This window comes from Marmota monax, unplaced genomic scaffold, assembly GCF_021218885.2.
Source record: "Marmota monax isolate L192 unplaced genomic scaffold, Marmota_monax_Labrador192_F-V1.1 WCK01_AAM20220418_F8-fsc01056, whole genome shotgun sequence".
NCBI lineage: Eukaryota > Metazoa > Chordata > Mammalia > Rodentia > Sciuridae > Marmota > Marmota monax.
In genome coordinates this window covers 57,852-75,178 of record NW_026694906.1, presented here as the reverse complement: position 1 = coordinate 75,178, position 17,327 = coordinate 57,852, and the positions used below count along the sequence as shown (strand labels likewise).

The following is a 17,327-nucleotide window of genomic DNA, read 5'->3' as shown; positions in this document are numbered from 1 at the left end:
ATGGGAGCTTTAGGTTCATCCCTTCTGAGCTGTGTGACTTGAATGAGTCACTTCACCTTTCTGAATTCATTTATTTCCCATGAAACTGGGATTCATTTCTTCTCAGAGCCCTCTGAGGATATGAAAAGCTTCCAAAGCTAGTTACAGCCAAGTGTAATGGCTCATGCCTTTAATCCTAGCAATGTTGGAGGCTGAGGCAGGAAAATTGCACGTTCACTGCCAGCCTCAGCAACTGAGACACTGCTCAACATTTTAAAAAGGGCTTGGAATGTAGCTCAGTAGTAGAATTCTCACCTAGCACGCTGAATGCCCTGGGTTTGACCCCAGCACTGAGAAGGGGGAAAGAATGAGCAGGTTATCACTGTGGTCCTTCCTATCAGGAAGGAGGTGAAGTGGCCTCCTGGGGTCTTCTCCCAAATGGCATCATTGCCATATTTCTCCTCCTCAGGGAGAGGAAGGAGTCCTATCCCAGATTTTGTTCACAGATGGTTGGATAGGCAACAGAAATGCACATGTGCAGCATCTGGGGTGCACTGCCACAGTCAAGGGGCCTCTTCTCTTCCCCAGGTACTTGGCCAGTGGCTCCGGAGACACCACTGTGCGCTTCTGGGATCTCAGCACAGAGACACCACATTTCACATGCAAGGGTCAGTATGTATGTAGCCACTTGGGGTCTTAAGGTGGCTGAATTGCCCAGCTCTTTTTAGTTTGTGGGGAAGCTCAGAGTCAGTTCTAACCCCCTACCATCCAATATCTGGTTCTCTATTCCTCGATAGAGACTGTGTCCTTGAGACTAGCCAGCCACTTAAAACAGGTAGAGACTGGACCAAAATTAACATGCCTTGTGGAGAGGAGCTGACTACCCCTTAGCAAGGAGAGCCTGGCTTAAATCCAACCTCTGCCATAGTTGTTCTTAGACTTTAGCATACAGAATCACCTCCAGGGCTTGTCGAAATACAGATTGCTGAGTTTTTGTTTTGGTAGATCTGGGGTAAGGCCTGTGAATTTGCATTTCCAACAAGTTCCAGATGATGCTGATGGTGCTAGTCTGGGAACCACACTAGGAGAGTGAGTGCTGTACCATATACTAGGATGATTTTATATGATTTTTATATGTTATATGCTAGGAATATACTGGGATGATTTTATATGTTGCAGGTCATGCTGCATGCCTAAGCTTCTGTCTTCACATCTGGAAAAGGATAATTCTTGTCTTGCTCCCTGTATTAGAATTAAAAGGGATGTTGTGTGTGGAAACCCTTTATACCACGTGTCCCATAAGGAATTATTAGAAAGTTCTCCCTCAGCCTAGGATCCTCGTCTCCCCTTTTCTTGGCATTCGTTTTTTTTGGCAGTTGGTTTAGGAGTGCTTGCAATGTGCCGTGCATTGTTAGGCACTGAGGATGAAGATGGATGTGGGCCCTCCTTTCTCTCTCCCTTGCTTTCTTAGGACACAGACACTGGGTCCTTAGCATATCCTGGTCCCCAGATGGCAAGAAACTAGCCTCAGGCTGCAAGAATGGCCAGGTAGGTGGTGTCAAGATAACTAAGCAGCCAGGTGTGGTGAGGTAGTCCACACCTGTAATCCTAGCAGCTTTGGGAGACTGAGGCAGAAGTATCACAAGTTCAAGGCCAGCCTCAGCAACTTAGTGAGATCTTGCCTCAAAAAACAAAAAGGGCTGGGGATGTACCTCAGTAGTAAAGCACCCCTGGGTTAAATTTCCAGTACAAAAACAAAAAGCCAAAAACTAAGGACTTAGGGCCAGTTCAGAATAGGGTCCTGGGATCTTCAGGAAGGGTTAGGTGTAGGGGTAGTAGGTAACCAGGAGACCTTTGGGATAGGTTGGAGAGGATTATTCAGTGAGTTTCTGTTCTTCAGATTCTCCTCTGGGACCCAAGCACAGGGAAGCAGGTGGGCAGGACCCTTGCCGGACACAGCAAGTGGATTACGGGCTTGAGCTGGGAGCCCCTCCATGCGTAAGTGACACTAACTGAACTTAGCCAGGATCAAAGCTGCCCCCTTTCCTGTTTGATGCAGAGACACTTTCCTGAAGGGTGTGATGGGCATCTGGACTTCAGTAACAGCTTGACAGGGGGTGGGGCCTCTAGATCTAGACCCACCCTGCCACTTGCAGGGAGGCTGCTCATGGTTGGGCTTGGGAACTGTCTTGCAGAGCAGCCAGATCTTGGGGTCAGGAAGCTATCAGGAGATTGTCCGTGGCCTTTGAGTTGGGAATGGGAGGTGCTGTGGGCCGAACGGCATTGCCAGGTCAGAAATAAGAGCACATTTCCCTTCCCCTTGGCAGGAACCCTGAGTGCCGCTACGTGGCCAGCAGCTCCAAGGATGGCAGTGTGCGGGTCTGGGACACAACTGCAGGCCGCTGTGAGCGAATCCTTACCGGGCACACGCAGTCAGTCACCTGTCTCCGGTGGGGAGGAGATGGGCTTCTGTACTCTGCTTCCCAGGACCGTACCATCAAAGTCTGGAGGGCCCATGATGTAAGAACTGGGAGGGTACAGAAGCCATTCTGGCAAATTTGGGGGCACACAGTGCTGGAACTGGGAGCACACTTGGCCTCAGCAAGTCCAGTGTTTCCCGAATGTGCTGAGAGTCCAGTCAGGAGGGTGCTGCTGCAACAAGGGGCTCTGAGGTTGGTGCTGCTTTATTATGGGGATTCCAGCACCTCCTTTCCCTCCAGTAGTCTAGTCTAGCTCTGGAAAGTCCTGCTGTGGGAAGCCTGGTTAGCTTTTTAAAACCTACCATATCCCAAAGCTGTTTGACTGGAGCCCTTTTATTCTGGTGGACTTCTCTTCCATGAAACAGGCCAGTCCTCTCATTTCATATATAAACAGAAACTTGAGCCCATGGGTGGTTTGATTAAGATCATAGTGAATGGGTGCTGAAGTCTCCGGGTCCTGGTTCGTATCCCATGCTGGTCTCCTGGGGCTGATCTTCCAAGATGGAAGTGGGTTATATGTGTGTTTGAACCATCTCCCTCCACCCTAGGGTGTGCTGTGCCGGACTCTTCAAGGCCATGGCCACTGGGTGAATACCATGGCACTTAGCACCGACTATGCCCTGCGCACAGGAGCCTTTGAGCCTGCCGAGGCCACGGTTAATGCCCAAGACCTGCAGGGGTCCTGTGAGTGAGAGGAGGAGGGGAGAGGGCTGCCGGAGGAGGAGCCAGTTCTCCAACATCATGGGGATGTTGCTTTTTATATTGGATTTTCTAATCAGCCTTGTTCCCCATCTTTCTCCTGTGGTACCTGGACACAGTGCAGGAGCTGAAGGAAAGGGCCCTAAGCCGGTACAACCTCGTGCGGGTGAGTGTGTGCCAGCCACGTGCTTCCCCAGCTCTGTGTATTTTTCTCAGCTGGTCACTGAAACACTCTCGTCAGACACTTGGACCTCTGTTCCCTTCTAGTCTCTTCTAGCCCCAGTTCTCAGAGTACCTATTCTGAAAAGTTGTTTTTTGTTTATTTGTTTGAGACAAGGGCTCGCCAGGTTGCACAGGCCGGCTTTGAATTTGCAATCCTCCTGCTTCAGTCTCCCTTCTGGATAGCTGGGAATAGACCTGCACCACTGAAAACCTGTTCTTAATAATCCTCATTTGTGATCCTTAAATCTTAAATGCACTGGGGATCATTTTATTTTGTGAGTGTGTGTGTATAAGGGCCACATTCACATGGTCTAAGGTTCAAAGTTCATAAAAAGGTATATTGTGAAACATCACTCATCTCTTGCACAGCCAACCATTCCTTATGGAAGCATCCAGTGCTACCAATGTCTTGCATTTTATTTTTATATATATACACACACACACACACAAACACACGTATATGTATGTGTGTATATATATATAGCTGTAGGTGGACAAATACCTTCATGTGGTGCTAAGAATCGAACCCAGTGCCTCACACTGCAAGGCAAGTGCTCTACCACTGAGCCACAAACCCAGCCCGTTCCTTTTTTTTAATATACCAATCTGTACCTGCTTTGTCATACAATTTTGTATCATAGAAATGATTCCGTGAACATACAGGATTTCATTTTCCTTTTGAGTGAATTGACTTGCCTGGAGTCATGTGTGAACAAGTAGCCTCATTTCTCCTAGTTAGCCCTAGGCTGTGTCCCTGGTGTGTGCGGTCAGTGTCTGACCATATCCAATATGATGTACTTTCTGCCCCTCCTCCCCAGGGCCAGGGCCCAGAGAGGCTGGTGTCTGGCTCAGACGACTTCACCTTATTCCTGTGGTCCCCAGCAGAGGACAAGAAGCCCCTTGCACGGATGACGGGACACCAAGCCCTCATCAACCAGGTGCTCTTTTCTCCTGACTCCCGCATTGTGGCCAGTGCCTCCTTCGACAAGTCCATCAAGCTGTGGGACGGCAGGACTGGCAGGTGAGTTGGGGCAGTGTGCCTCTGGACGCAGTGGCTATAGAAGGCGCTTGATGTTGCCTCAGCAATTGTCTAGATTTCTGTGTTTCTTCCTCTTTTTCAGTATTGTTACAAGGATCAGTGAGATAGTATATTTGGGACCAGCACTAAGTGGGCACTAAAAATGCTAGATCCCTTCACATCAAAGTAAAGAAATAACCTTAGAGCTTGCCAGAGGGCCAGGGGTGTGGCAGCCCTCGAGAAAGTGGAACCCTAGGTAGGGCTGTGGTGCAGTCGTTACGTTGCCCACAAAGTGTGATCCCTGGGCCAGTGGCATTATCGTCTCCCGGGAGCATAATGGAAAATGCAGACTCATCAGGTGATACTGCTACCAGTTAAAAGTGTCAGAAGCCCTAGTGTAAGGGGTTATAATGACTTGGGGTTAACTAGGTCAGAGGCAAGGCAAAGACATGCATCAGGGACAGGAAAAAGGGGAACCCTTGTTGGGGCCGAAGGGGAACTGAGTGTCAGTTATTGTGTATTTTCACACAGCAGCTCTGTGTAATAAGTTGTTTAATTCCTTTTTCAAATAAAGAAACTGAGTCTCAGGCCTAATGGCTTGTCCAAACTGTCACAGATAGACTATATTGATTTGAAAGTTCCAGGTGGGCCTGGCCCACAGTTACTCCAGGCCACCTGTCAGCGAGCAGCTGCTATGCTGGGGGATGTCAGGCAGATGGGCTAGGCAGGTGGCCACATTGGATTCTAAGGCACGCGGAGCCATGCAGGTAGGAAGCCTGGCACCAGACACCCCAGAGCAATTCATTTAGGGAAGTTTTACAAAATAGTAATGACTGGCAATGATTAAAATGGTCTGGCACGGAGGCCAGGCAGCACAGTTCTGTAAAAATTCCCAGGTAATTTTAGCAGACAGCAAGGCTGAGAACCACTGCTGTGGGAATGGGGGACACTTCATACCTGTTTCATAATCTCCATCATTATCCTCCCCTGGCCCAGGTACCTGGCTTCCCTGCGTGGCCATGTGGCTGCTGTTTATCAGATTGCATGGTCAGCTGACAGCCGCCTGCTGGTCAGTGGTAGCAGTGACAGCACCCTGAAGGTGTGGGACGTGAAGGCCCAGAAGCTGACCACAGACCTGCCAGGCCATGCTGATGAGGTGGGCTGCCACTGCGGGCAGGAGGGGGCTGGGATTGCACCCTGGCCCTTCTCCCCTCACCGTTCCACTGTCCTTCCCCTCCTCCTCTTCATGTTTAGGTTTATGCTGTTGACTGGAGTCCAGATGGCCAGAGAGTGGCAAGTGGCGGGAAGGACAAGTGCCTCCGGATGTGAGTGTGGGGAGGTGGTGGTTGAGGTGTTCCTCTTACCCTTGAGTGGGTTGGTCCCTCTTTGCATTCTTTCCCTTGTGGCATGGCATTCTCAGGGACCATCCTGGTACTCAGAGTTTGCGGTGGTGTGTGAAGCCAGGTCCTCAGTGGGCACGTGGAGGGCTGCAGGAGTTAGGGAATTTGTGAGGCCCTGACAGCACTCAGGCTGCTCTCTAGCAGTGTGTGCAGGTCGCCAGCACAAGGCACTCAATCTTTGTTAGAGTCCTGAGACCTGAGTGCAGATCCTGGTTCTGCTTTTTGGTGTGAAATCACAGGAAACTTAATCTGGCTCTTGGGAATTTTTGAACCTTCATAGAGGATCACTGAGGAGGGCAAACACACTCTGACACTGAAGCACTTGCAAAGGATTGTCACTGGTAGTGGGCATCAGAGTCCAGGTCCCAGGTGGAATCCTGGCTGAGGCAGGCAGGGGACACATAGCCTGGGTTTGCATGGCTAGAGCAGGTACAGTGCCAGGTTTTGATGACTCTCAGGTCATCAAAAGATCATCCCGGGTTGGGGTTGTGATTCATGGGCTGGGATTGTGGTTCAGTGGTAGAGCGCTCGCCTCGCACATGCAAGGTCCTGGGTTCGATCCTCAGCACCACATACAAAGTTAAAAAAAAAAAAAAAAAGATCATCCCCCACAGTGGGCTCCTGAGATTGTACAGAGGCATCCCAGCCTGATTCCTTCCCTTCCCCACAGATGGAGGAGATGAAGTCTCACAGTTCTGACTCCCACCTGAACTTGCCTTCTGCCTGCTGCCCGCCCTGCCAGAAAACAAAGACCAGGATGGGAGTGCACACCCCCTCCTCACCAGCAGAGGCCTCCTGTCCTTGACAGACCCTGGTGGGGTCTCCCCATGGGTCCTTTGCCTGCTCTGGGCACTCTTCGGTCCCTTGCTGGTGCTGGCAGCAGTGGGGAGGCCAGGCTGTATGTGAGGCCTCCGTTGTCGCCCCTGCCTCCTTTTCCAAGTATCAGCTATGTTCAGGGTCAGACCCCAGATTCTATGGCCAAATAAATAATTTATATATTGTGTGTTCAGGTTACAGTTCCTTGTCCTAGAATCCTAGGGCTCAGCCGTGCACCGTGCTAAATCTCTTTGACCCCCTTCCTTGTTCTGGGTGATAGCAAAACCATTCTGACCAGGAATTGCCCTTCCTCTCCCCCATGCATAAGGGAGAGGCCAGTGTGACCTTGGCCAGAGGACAGGTTAAAGCAGTGCTGTCCATGGCAGGCACTGGCCACATGTGTCTGTGTGCACTGGCCAGAGTAGAGTACAGCTAGAAAGCAGATGCCTCTTGCTTCTCCCACAGCACACTTGGCCCTGCTAGGTGCTGAGCTCTGTGCTACAGAAGGCCATGGGCAAGCGAGAGGACTCCCCCTCTGACAGGGTGGCAGTGGGGCCATACTGAGAACACTCTTAACATTTGTGGGCATGGGTGTTAGGATGACTCTGCCCTGTGAGAACCTTCAAATATGAAAGGAATCCTCACCAAGACCTCCTTAGGCCCTTGACCAAGACCTTGCCCTGCATGCATCCCGTCTCCATTTCTAATACCTCATTCCACCCCACCCCCGCCCCAGCCCTGCCTGTGCTTTTGAGACTGCACAGCACCTAACTGGATCTCAGCCTACACCTTGCACATCTCTCCCTCGGTATGAGGGCAGGAAGAGCTGCCAGTTGCTGCGCTCCTTCCCGGTGCAGGCACTTGTTCTGCTGTGCTCCAAGTAATCCTGCACATGTATCTGAAAGGTTCTCTCTTCCTCATTCTTTTAATGAGCTATCGAGTCCGGGAAGCTTATAGGATTTGCCCTTGCCCTCACATCAAATAAGGGGAAGAGCCATGGTTCATCAGACCCTGCTCCAAAGCCGGTGTTCTTTGCACTGTGTCCCTCCAGAGCTCAAATCTAGCACATGGTCCATGGGCTGCCACTGCACCTGTCCAGGGTCACTCTCTCTGTGAAGATGTTTTAGTCTTTGAGTGCCAGTCCTCCCTCCTCCCCCACCACAGGCAGTGGCAGAACCAAACCGCAAGGGATGGTGGTCCTGTTTTCCACGCCCCACCCCCAACCTATCTGGATTCTTAGTCCTAGCAAAAGCTTGGGTGGCAGCTAGCCCAGCTGAGGCTATCTGCAGCATGAAGAAAAACTTAGGGGTGCTGGATGACCTGCAGTTCTTTAATGAGGAATCTGGACCCAGCCCAGATCTGGGGAAGGAGGGAGCCTAGCAGCTGTGGGCAGTGGCTGAGCCTGGCCTGGCTTAGCTCAGCCTGAGATGTCTCCAGGTGAATGGGGCTCCCCTAGGCTTGGCCGTGGCCCAGGGGTAGGGTTCCAGTACCACTGCCTCCAGGCCCTGGCCGGCAGGGTAGTCAGTGGTTCTCTGGCATGGTGATGGTGGTACGGTACATCTCATGGTCTGGTTCCTGAGGGCCCTGGGCTGAGGCTGATCCCCAGGGAGGGAGGGGTGTCCGGGGCCCTCTACTAGTAGGGAAATAGGTATTCCAAATCCTCCAGCCTCCGCATGTCCTCCAGCCCAATGGACACAGTTCTCCGCTGGGGTTCCTTGCGCTGCACAGTGATCTGGATGGGATTGTTCTCAGGAAAGCTCTTAAAGTCACTGGCCACAGTTGCAAACTAAAGAACAAGAAAGTCTTGAAACAAGAAAGTCCCTCAGATTCCTTCCCAGACCCGAGCCTGGCTTCCTCTCCCTTTGGCTTCCTCTCTCTGCTCCCTCTTTGCCTGCTAAGTGTGATCTTAGCCTCATCCAACCCAGTCACAACATACGACACAGGTCCAAAGAGGTGTGACACCAAGGTGTACCTCCCCAGCTGTGGACTGTCTGTTCCACCTCTGGACCCATGCCCACTCCAGGCCTTCCCTCTCCTTCCTGCAGTTCCTGGACTAAGTTAAGGAATCCAAAAGCCAAAGACTTTGGAAAAGGAACATTGTGGTGAATGCATTCATTTGCATTCCTAGCAGGCTTAATCCTGACAGCTCCCAGAAGAACACTCTGGCATTTTTTCCAGGCAGAAGAAAAACTAGCAAGGACATTGGGGGGTGGGGGTGGGGGCCCAGCCTCCACAGCCCTGGTTCCAGCCCCCAGGCCCGTCTTCCCAGGGCTCACTTTGTAGGGCTTGCACCATTTCCCCACCCCAGCCGTGTTGGCTGCACGGACGGTGAGGCAGTAACTCGTGTTAGGCTTCAGCTCCATCAGCTTGACAGTGGTGCCCAAGATCTTATTGAAGATCCAGGGACGATTCTTTGCCTTAGGTGGCTCATCGTCTTTTTTCTTGCTCACCTCCTGTAACAGGACCTGGTAGAAACTGACCTGCTGCTTGCCCAAAGTATAGGTCCAGGAAATCTAGGGGAAAGAAAACCCGAAGCTCCCTTAGACCTGGCCTGAGCTTCCGTGGACCAGAAGTCTTCTTCCCATCCCCGGTTCCTGCTGGAGTTCAGGCAGGTCTGAAGGAAGCTGTGAGGCACACAATACTGCATGTGGCCCTACAGCATGGGCCACTCTCCCTGGGCAGCCTCACCCACTTTATTCCATATTTCTAGACTGTCTGTGTGAGTTGAGAGATACCTCAGAAATCATCTTGTCCACCTCATGCATTGCAGGTGGCATTACAGATCCAGAGATGGCAAGTTACTGGCCCATGGTCACATAGTAATTAAATGACAGCCAAGGTTCAAACCCATACATTTCACTACAACAATGGTTGCTAAGCCTAGGTTGGCATCTCATGGAGTTTTGCCAACACTGCACTTTCCAGAGCCTGCTGTCTCCTTTCTGGTCTCCCATTTCCAATTTCTTCATCTAGGCCAGTGGTTCTTAAACTTAGGTGTGCGTAGGACAACATAGGACACGGTCCAAAGAGGTGTGACACCAAGGTGTACATCCCCAGCTGTGGACTGTCTGTTCCACCCCTGGAGGACTTATTAAACTGGAGGACTTATTAAAACAGACTGCTGGCCTTCATCCCCACTGTTACTGGTTCAGTAGGCCACACTGGTTCTGATTCAAGGGAAGATGAGAATTTAAATTTCTGTCAAATCACCGTGTGAGGCTGGGGCTAGCCACACTTTGAGAAACGCTGCTGTAGGCCATGAGGCTTCCAGACTTATTTTCTAAATTGCTTACAGAAAAATATATAAACTAGCCTAATGTTGGAGAACCTCCAGAAAATGAGCCCATGCTCATTTCCCCCACCGTTGCACTCCATTTTTCCTGCACACTCCAGGACAGTGCTGCTCGGCTTGTGGTCTATGAACTGCAGCATCAGCATCGCCTGGGATTTGTCAGCGGTGCAGAGTCCCAGGCCCCTCCCAGCCCCTGTAGGGATGAGACCAGAATCTTGGTTTTGATAAGCTGATAGTGCTCTGTAGGAACACCCATGAGAAGCCCTGACTTAGGAGCTGGGATCAACGAAAGCAGCTGCCCATTCCTCCCATATTTTCCCACCTGCAGCGTTTGCTTGGGTTAGTCCCTCTGTGGAATGCCTCTTCTTCACCTCAAGCTCTACCTCCCAGCCTGAGTGTTACCAAAAGCCACCAAGCTTATTCCTGCAGCTGGAAGTAATGTTTCTTTCCCTCTGAATTTCTGGTGGCACTTGATCTGAATCTTCCCTACAGTCCTGAGCCCCTTCTGCCTTTCACTGAAGTTCTATACAGACAAGCCCCTCCCTTGCTCCCTAAACCATGAACTTGAGGTCAGGACACAGGTGGTAGGCAGCTTCCCAATCCACACGGAGCTGAACTCAGCACCAGCATAGCAAGCCTCTGCCACAGGCATGGACTCAGAGAACGTACCACGGCTGTGGAATCGCTGACCGTGTGTTCACAGATGAAAGGGGCCTCCGGCAGGTTCATGATCACAGAGGATTCCGAACATGTTGAGGAGGTGTCTGTGTCCAGTGCGGGGTTGTCAAGGTCCAACAGGCCGCCAGGAGCCATTTGAGTCTTAGATGCATGGGGGCAGAGGGCCAGGTCCCCCTTTTCTGGGTTCTTGACCAGTGAGGAAAAGCTGAGTTTGTTCAGCTCACCCTCCAGCATTCCTGCAAAGAAGCTGCTGTTGGGCTGGGTCACAGCCAGTTTGAAGGGGTTCAAGGAACTGGATGAGATGGGGGTTATGCTGGTGTCATCAGAGCTGTATTCAGATTCTTCCACTTTCAGAGGCTTCCTAGAGCAAGAGGGAGACAGGTGATCAGATGAAGGAAGCCAGCGCATCCAGCTTGAGGGCCCGCCTTACCAACATCCCAGCTACTTCTGAACACCTGGGAATACCCTCTCTGCAGCAGTGCGCCAGATCCAGTTTCTTTCACTAAAAATGTCTGGCCCCCATTTGGGATGCAATAGGGAAAGCTGCATCTTTAATAAGACTTTTAGCTCGGTACAGTCAGGCACACCTGTAATAGCAGCCACTCCGGAGGCTGAGGCAGGAGAATTGCAAATTCAAGGCCAACCTCAGTAACTTAGTGAGCACCCCCATCTCAAAATAACAGGATTGAGGATATAGCTCAGTGTTTAAGTGCCCCTGAGTTTAATCCCTAGACTGAAAGAAACAAAGATATTTAGAGGATTCTCATACAGGTGTTGTGAAAACCACAATTTGAGAAACTGCTAAAACTTGAAGTCCTCCCTTCAAAGTGAGGACAAGAACCCCAGGGAATGACGACAGCGATCTACTGGAGTGGGGAAAAAATCCACAAATATCTAATAAAAAATAGAGTTTTGGTGGGTGTAGTGGCACAGGCCTGCAATCCCAGTGGCTTGGGAGGCTAAGGCAGGAAGATCACAAGTTCAAAGCCAGCCTCAGCAACATAGTGAAGCCTTGAGCAATTTAGTGAGACCCTGTGTCAAATTTAAAAATAAGCTGGGCGTGGTGGCATATGCCTGTGATCCCAATTCTCTAAAGAAAACACAAAATAAGGCTGGGGATGTGGCTCAGTAGTCGAGTACCCCTGAGTTCAATCCCTGGTACTCCTCCCAAAAAAGGAGGAAAAATAATAATTAAAAGTAAAATGGGGGGGTGCTGGGGATGTGGCTCAAGCGGTAGCACGCTCGCCTGGCACGCATGCGGCCCGGGTTCGATCCTCAGCACCACATACAAACAAAGATGTTGTGTCTGCCGATAACTAAAAAATAAATAAAATATTAAAAAAAGAAAAAGATTACAGATCAGGGCTGAGAGTATAGCTTAGTCAGTAGAGTGCTTATTTAAAAAAAAAAAAAAAGTAAAATGGGCTAGGAAGGTGAATCAGTGGTTAAACACCCCTGGATTCAATCCCTGGTACCAAAAAAAAAAAAAAAAAAAGTTTTACTAGTATTTATCTAATATTGTTTACTACTCAAAGTAATTTACATTTAGTAACATCTAATGATATTTATCATGTAAAATTAAGTCTAGATTATGTTCAATACACATTGAGTGAATGCTCAAAAGTGTTTTCTATTCTGATTTTTTTTAAATTATGGAGTATTGCTGTGTACAGTGGTGCACGCCTGTAAACTCAGCAACTTAGGAGGCTGAGGCAGGAGAATCACAAGTTCAAAGCCAACCTCAGCAACTTAGCAAGACCCTGAATAACTTAGCCAGATCCTGTCTCAAAATAAAAAGAGCAGATGATATAGCTCAGTGGTAAATTACCCCTAGGATCAATACTCAGTATCAGAAAAAGAAAAAGGAATATTTTAGATATATACAATAAATAACATATTGAACTTTCATTTACCCCTCACCCAGTCTCAGAAATAAAACCTACAGCATTTTGCCTTGTCTATAGCTCAGTGGTAGAGTGCTCCCATGTTATAAGGTCCTGGGTTTGATCCCTAGCACCACAATAAACAAATAAAACTATCAGAATTATTAAAGCCCCCAGATGCTTCCCCCTTACCACATTCATATTCCCACTCAGACATAACTTGTGGAGTACATTTTAAAAGTTTTCTATTATTTACTACATGCCTTTATGGGTCTATCACATATAGATATTATCCCTCAGCAAGATCTATTAATTTTCATGTTTTTCAGCTTTATGTAGATTAAACATATTATTCAGAACATATCTGCAGCTTTTTTTTCACTCAATGTTCTGTTTTGATTCATGTCTTTTGATACAGCAGCTCTGCTTCAGTCATTTTAACTTTTATGGTTTTCCATAACATGGACATTTGTATCATTGACAGTTTTTTGCTATTACTAAACAACCAACTTTATACATGATTCAGTTTTCTACTAAAAAGGGCACCAATCCAAAAACTGGCTTTCAAATATTTTTTTTACCTTAACTCAAAGTAAAAAAAATACATATTACATGGCCACTTAGTATACATACACATAACTAAAACGTTTCACAGAGCAGTACTTACTCCATGTGTGATGTGCTCTGGAATCCCTGGTTGCATTTGAATTCATTTTTATCATACTGGTCTCCACCAACTAGAATGACTTCTGGAGCTGTTAATGGGTCATAACTCACAGTTTGTGTGTCCTTGACTCCAGGTCAGTCTCCTACTTGATGGAGATTGATTGGCCATATTTTTCCTCCCCAAGCTCCAATTTATCAAACCCCTGAGAAATTGTGATTAGGCCAATACCTCACCCTTTCTATTTTTTTTTTCAATGAATTTTTCCCTTTTTTTTTTTTCAGAGAGAGAGAGAATTTTTTAATATTTATTTTTCAGTTATTGGCGGACACAGCATCTTTGTTTGTATGTGGTGCTGAGGATCAAACCCGGCCTGCAAGCATGCCAGGTGAGCGCGATACCACTTGAGCCACATCCCCAGCCCCACCCTTTCTATTTCTTGATAAACATTTGGAATAAATGATTTCCCCAACAAGGTAGGCTGAAGAGTCTAAATACCAATATCATTTATACTTCAGATTGTCCTAATATGTATTTCAGATTCATTTACTGGAAATGCTGGTGGTAACATGAGCAGAGAAGGCCCACATGACCATGTCATGCTGGATGTGTCGTCTTTTCACAACAGTCCAGCTGGATGGGTGTTAGCCCCATTTTACATTTGAGAGCCCAAGTGTCTCTGATATTAATGAACTTATCTGAAGCCATTTATCTAAGTTGTAGAGTTTGGATTTCAATTCAAGCTCCTTGTCCAAGACCTTTTTTCATTACACCATTAATTTTCTCCAAGCATTGGGTACTTTAACCAGATCTTACTTACAGAACCTTAGGTAATGGACACCTCATCCCTCCCATAGCATCAAGACCAACTACATAGTGTGTGCAAATTGAAGTATGGAGCCCCTCGTCCAAAAAATTACTAAGGATTTTTAGATAGTGACAGCAAAGCATTGAACTAAGTACAACCCTCTTCTGAAGTGGGGCTGCATGTGACTTGATAGGTCATATCCATGAAACTACCTTACATACAGTTCCTTTAGCCCACATCACCCTGCGCCAACACCCCTTCCCTGGAGATTCTGCTCAAATACCACTTTCTCCAAGAAGCCTCCCTTCTCTGCACTGTCTCCCAAGAGGGTGATACCTTTGGTTCCTCTAGGTGTCCTGTCCTAGCACCAGACAGTGCTGTATCATTCTCATTATTGTCTGAGGCTCCTGTACTCTCCCCACCCTGCCACATACCAAGTTAGCTGCTCCTTGAATGCAGGGAATTCTACTCTACATTCCCAGAACTTAATATTGGGCCAGACATCCTGCCAGCAGAAAGAGTTTTGTGGCATGAAGTAGAGGAAAATCTGACCCTGAGAGTAATAGTGAACCTCAATGGAAGGAAGGAAGGCTATGGGGAGTATCATCAGGCAGATGGAGGCATCAGAGGGGGAAGATTAGGCCATAGGGTGCATGCAGGGTCGGGGGTGGGGGGTGGTAAGGACTCTATCCAAACAAAGCAGGATGAGAAGGACCATCAACAAAACTCTTGTCTAATCCAGGAAGGCCTCATGGAGGGGGCAGCCCACATGCTCTGAGAACAGACCTGGGGGCAGAGGCACACACAGACAGGTCCAACCTGCACACATGCTCTTCCCTGAGAGTCCAAGGAGGGTTGAGACAGGTCAAGGAAGTCAGGTTTCTTCATGTCTCTCTTCCCATCCGCAGCTCCAGCCTTAGAAAGAAGGGAAAGGCCGGGCACGGTGGCGTACACCTGTAATCCCAGTGGCTCAGGAGACTGAGGCAGAAGGATTGAGAGTTCAAAGCCAGCCTCAGCAACTTGGCGAGGCCCTAAGCAACTCAGCAAGACCCTGCCTCTAAATAAAATACAAAAAAAAGGGCTGGGGATATGGCTCAGTGATTAAGTGCCCCTGGGTTAAATCCCCAGGACCAAAAAAAAAAAAAAAGAAGAAGAAGAAGGGAGGACCAGACTGGTATCTTACATGAGATTGTTATCTGAATCCAAGAAGTTAGCAAAACCGCCTTTTGAAGAAAGTGGGAGTCCTTTGGTAGCAACAGCCCTGTTCATAAAATTGGGGTTTGGAAAAGGCTTCGGTAGTTGATCGAGCGCATTCATCACGTTGAGGTTTTCCTTCTTCAGTAGGGCTTCCTCCCCATCCCCCACTTTAAAAAGTGTCTGATGCCATCTGGTTTGGGGGAACCACAGCCATCAGTATGCAGGATAGCCCAGCTAATAGGAAGTAGAGAGAAACTGGAGGACAGTAGGCCCACCCTTAGTTTGAGTGGGATGGGGCTGCAGTGAGCTGACTTCACAATCATCACGGAGTGTAACAATTAGGGGCCAGCCTTGCCCTTGATCTGAGGCTCTCACTACAGCTGGCCAGACCTAGAGCCTGCGTCAGGAGTGGGGTAGTTAGGAACAGAGCTCTCTAACACACTGTAGTCACAGTAGCCCTGGCCTCTGAGAACCTCAATGTGTTTAACACCTGTGCCTTTCAGAGCTGCTGTGGAAGGAGAAAAAGGATGGTGAGAGAAAGGCACCTGGGCACAGGAGGAGGCAGCACCCAGGAGGGCCACCAGGGTGGGAGACTTTGCCTATAGGTGCTGAGGCCCGATCTATATCCTGACACATAGGCCAAGCAGGATGTTGCATAGGCACAAGGAAAGCCCAGGTGCTTTCTAAGGGCTTAGAACTCACCCATAACCTGGTTTTACTGCCAGAAGTCCAAATGTGCTACACCCTCACTTTCAAGTGACTTTGCGTTGAGTGACAATGGTAGCAGAGGGATTCCAAAACAAAGCCAGACATTAGCTCCACTCTCAAGAAAACCACCTCTATAGTAGGAAAACATTTCTGTCACTTCTGGGGGCAGGAGGCAGGGCTCTTAAAAACAGCACTGGCTTTGCATCTAGATGTACACTTAGTGTGAGTCCAGCCCTGTACCAACTAGCTGTGTGTAACCTTTGCTAAGTGACTTTACTGAGCCTCAGTTTCCTCACCTATAAAATGTGGATACAAATAACACCTCCCTCATAGATTTGTGAAATTGTTTTATTTCTTCCAGTGGATGTGGCAAACCAAAGGCCATTTCAAAATACCAAATTATATTTTTGTGTCTCATATGTACTTGAGATTCCACAGACAACCCACACCTTCCACCCCCCCACACACACAAGAAAGAATTTTGGGAAAATACAGAAAAGCAGGTGACTTCGATGCACTTTGCTGCATCTTAGCACCTGTTATGTAATCTGTAAGGATCTGATTGATGTCTTTGATTCCTTTTCGTTGTTGGTCTCCTTCAATAATCTGTAAACTCCTTGAGGGGATGGGATTGTCTATCTTGCTTAACTTTGTGTCCCCAGCGTTTGAAACAGAAGCTGGCGTTCAACCTTCTTTAGAAGGTTGGAGTGTGTATTTGGAAGAAGTTGGGGGCCGAATGCAGCTGAATGCGGGTGGCTCGTAGCGCCCAGGGTCGGGTGGCACGCAGAGTCCCGCTCCAGTCTGTAGCTCTTGGGAGCAGGAACCGGGCGCCCGGGTCCGGCTAGGTTCGCCGCCGCGGTTTGCCCGTGCTGCCAGCAGATGGCGCTGCAGGCCAGGCTCCCGTCGCGCGCCAGCCCGGAACCCGGAAGCGGAGGAGAGCGGCCCCGGGGCGCCTGGAGTCCCGGACTATCCCGGAGGGCAGGTGGGCCTCCCCCTGCTTTCCTGCTGCCTCCTCCTGGCGCAGCCGGCTCGCCAGGGCCCTCTCCCGAAAGGGGATGCGAAGCGGCGTCTGGAGAGGGTCCCGCAGTACCCACGTGACGACCAGTGCCGGAGCCCGTCGGACTGTCCCCGGCCTGCGGGGACATGGGCGTGCTCAGAGCTGGACTGTGCCCGGGCCTCACCCAGGAGATGGTCCAGCTTCTGAAGAGCCGCGGCATCAAGACAGGTGACCGTGTGGGCGCGTGTCCGGCAGCCGCGCGCCCAGCACACAGCCTGGGCACAGCCTCGGGACCCGCGCCCCCTGCCATACCCGCAGGGCCCTGCCCCCTCACTGAAGGGCCACTCCCCATACACTTCTGGAAGGGCTGGGTGTGCGGGAGCAAAACCCGGGCACCGGGGAGGAGCCCTACTGTGTGCCAGGCCCAATGGCTGTGACTTCACGCAGGCCTCCCGAGACTGCCTGCGCGGAGGCAGAGTGCACCGC

General features: G+C 49.5%; 1 protein-coding gene across 12 annotated transcripts in view; it reads left to right on the top strand.

Moving 5' to 3' along the window:
* The window catches only part of Nle1 (notchless homolog 1), a 58,066-nt gene that overhangs the window by 5,732 nt on the left and 35,007 nt on the right, over positions 1-17,327 (top strand). For 6 of the 12 annotated variants that reach the window (XR_009225184.1, XR_009225183.1, XR_009225181.1 and 3 more), the window contains exons 5-13: positions 568-647; positions 1,451-1,527; positions 1,880-1,977; positions 2,307-2,499; positions 3,008-3,143; positions 3,278-3,324; positions 4,199-4,401; positions 5,395-5,554; positions 5,653-5,723. Coding sequence is in view for 7 of the 12 variants with exons in the window: in XM_046427021.2 (XP_046282977.1) it covers positions 568-647; positions 1,451-1,527; positions 1,880-1,977; positions 2,307-2,499; positions 3,008-3,143; positions 3,278-3,324; positions 4,199-4,401; positions 5,395-5,554; positions 5,653-5,723 (1,065 nt within the window). In the remaining 5 variants the exon portion in view is untranslated. Of the gene's footprint in view, positions 1-567; positions 648-1,450; positions 1,528-1,879; positions 1,978-2,306; positions 2,500-3,007; positions 3,144-3,277; positions 3,325-4,198; positions 4,402-5,394; positions 5,555-5,652; positions 5,724-6,468; positions 6,802-17,327 lie in introns of those variants that run through there. The other 6 variants (XM_046427024.2, XM_058573530.1, XM_058573535.1 and 3 more) reach the window with 6 other exon arrangements.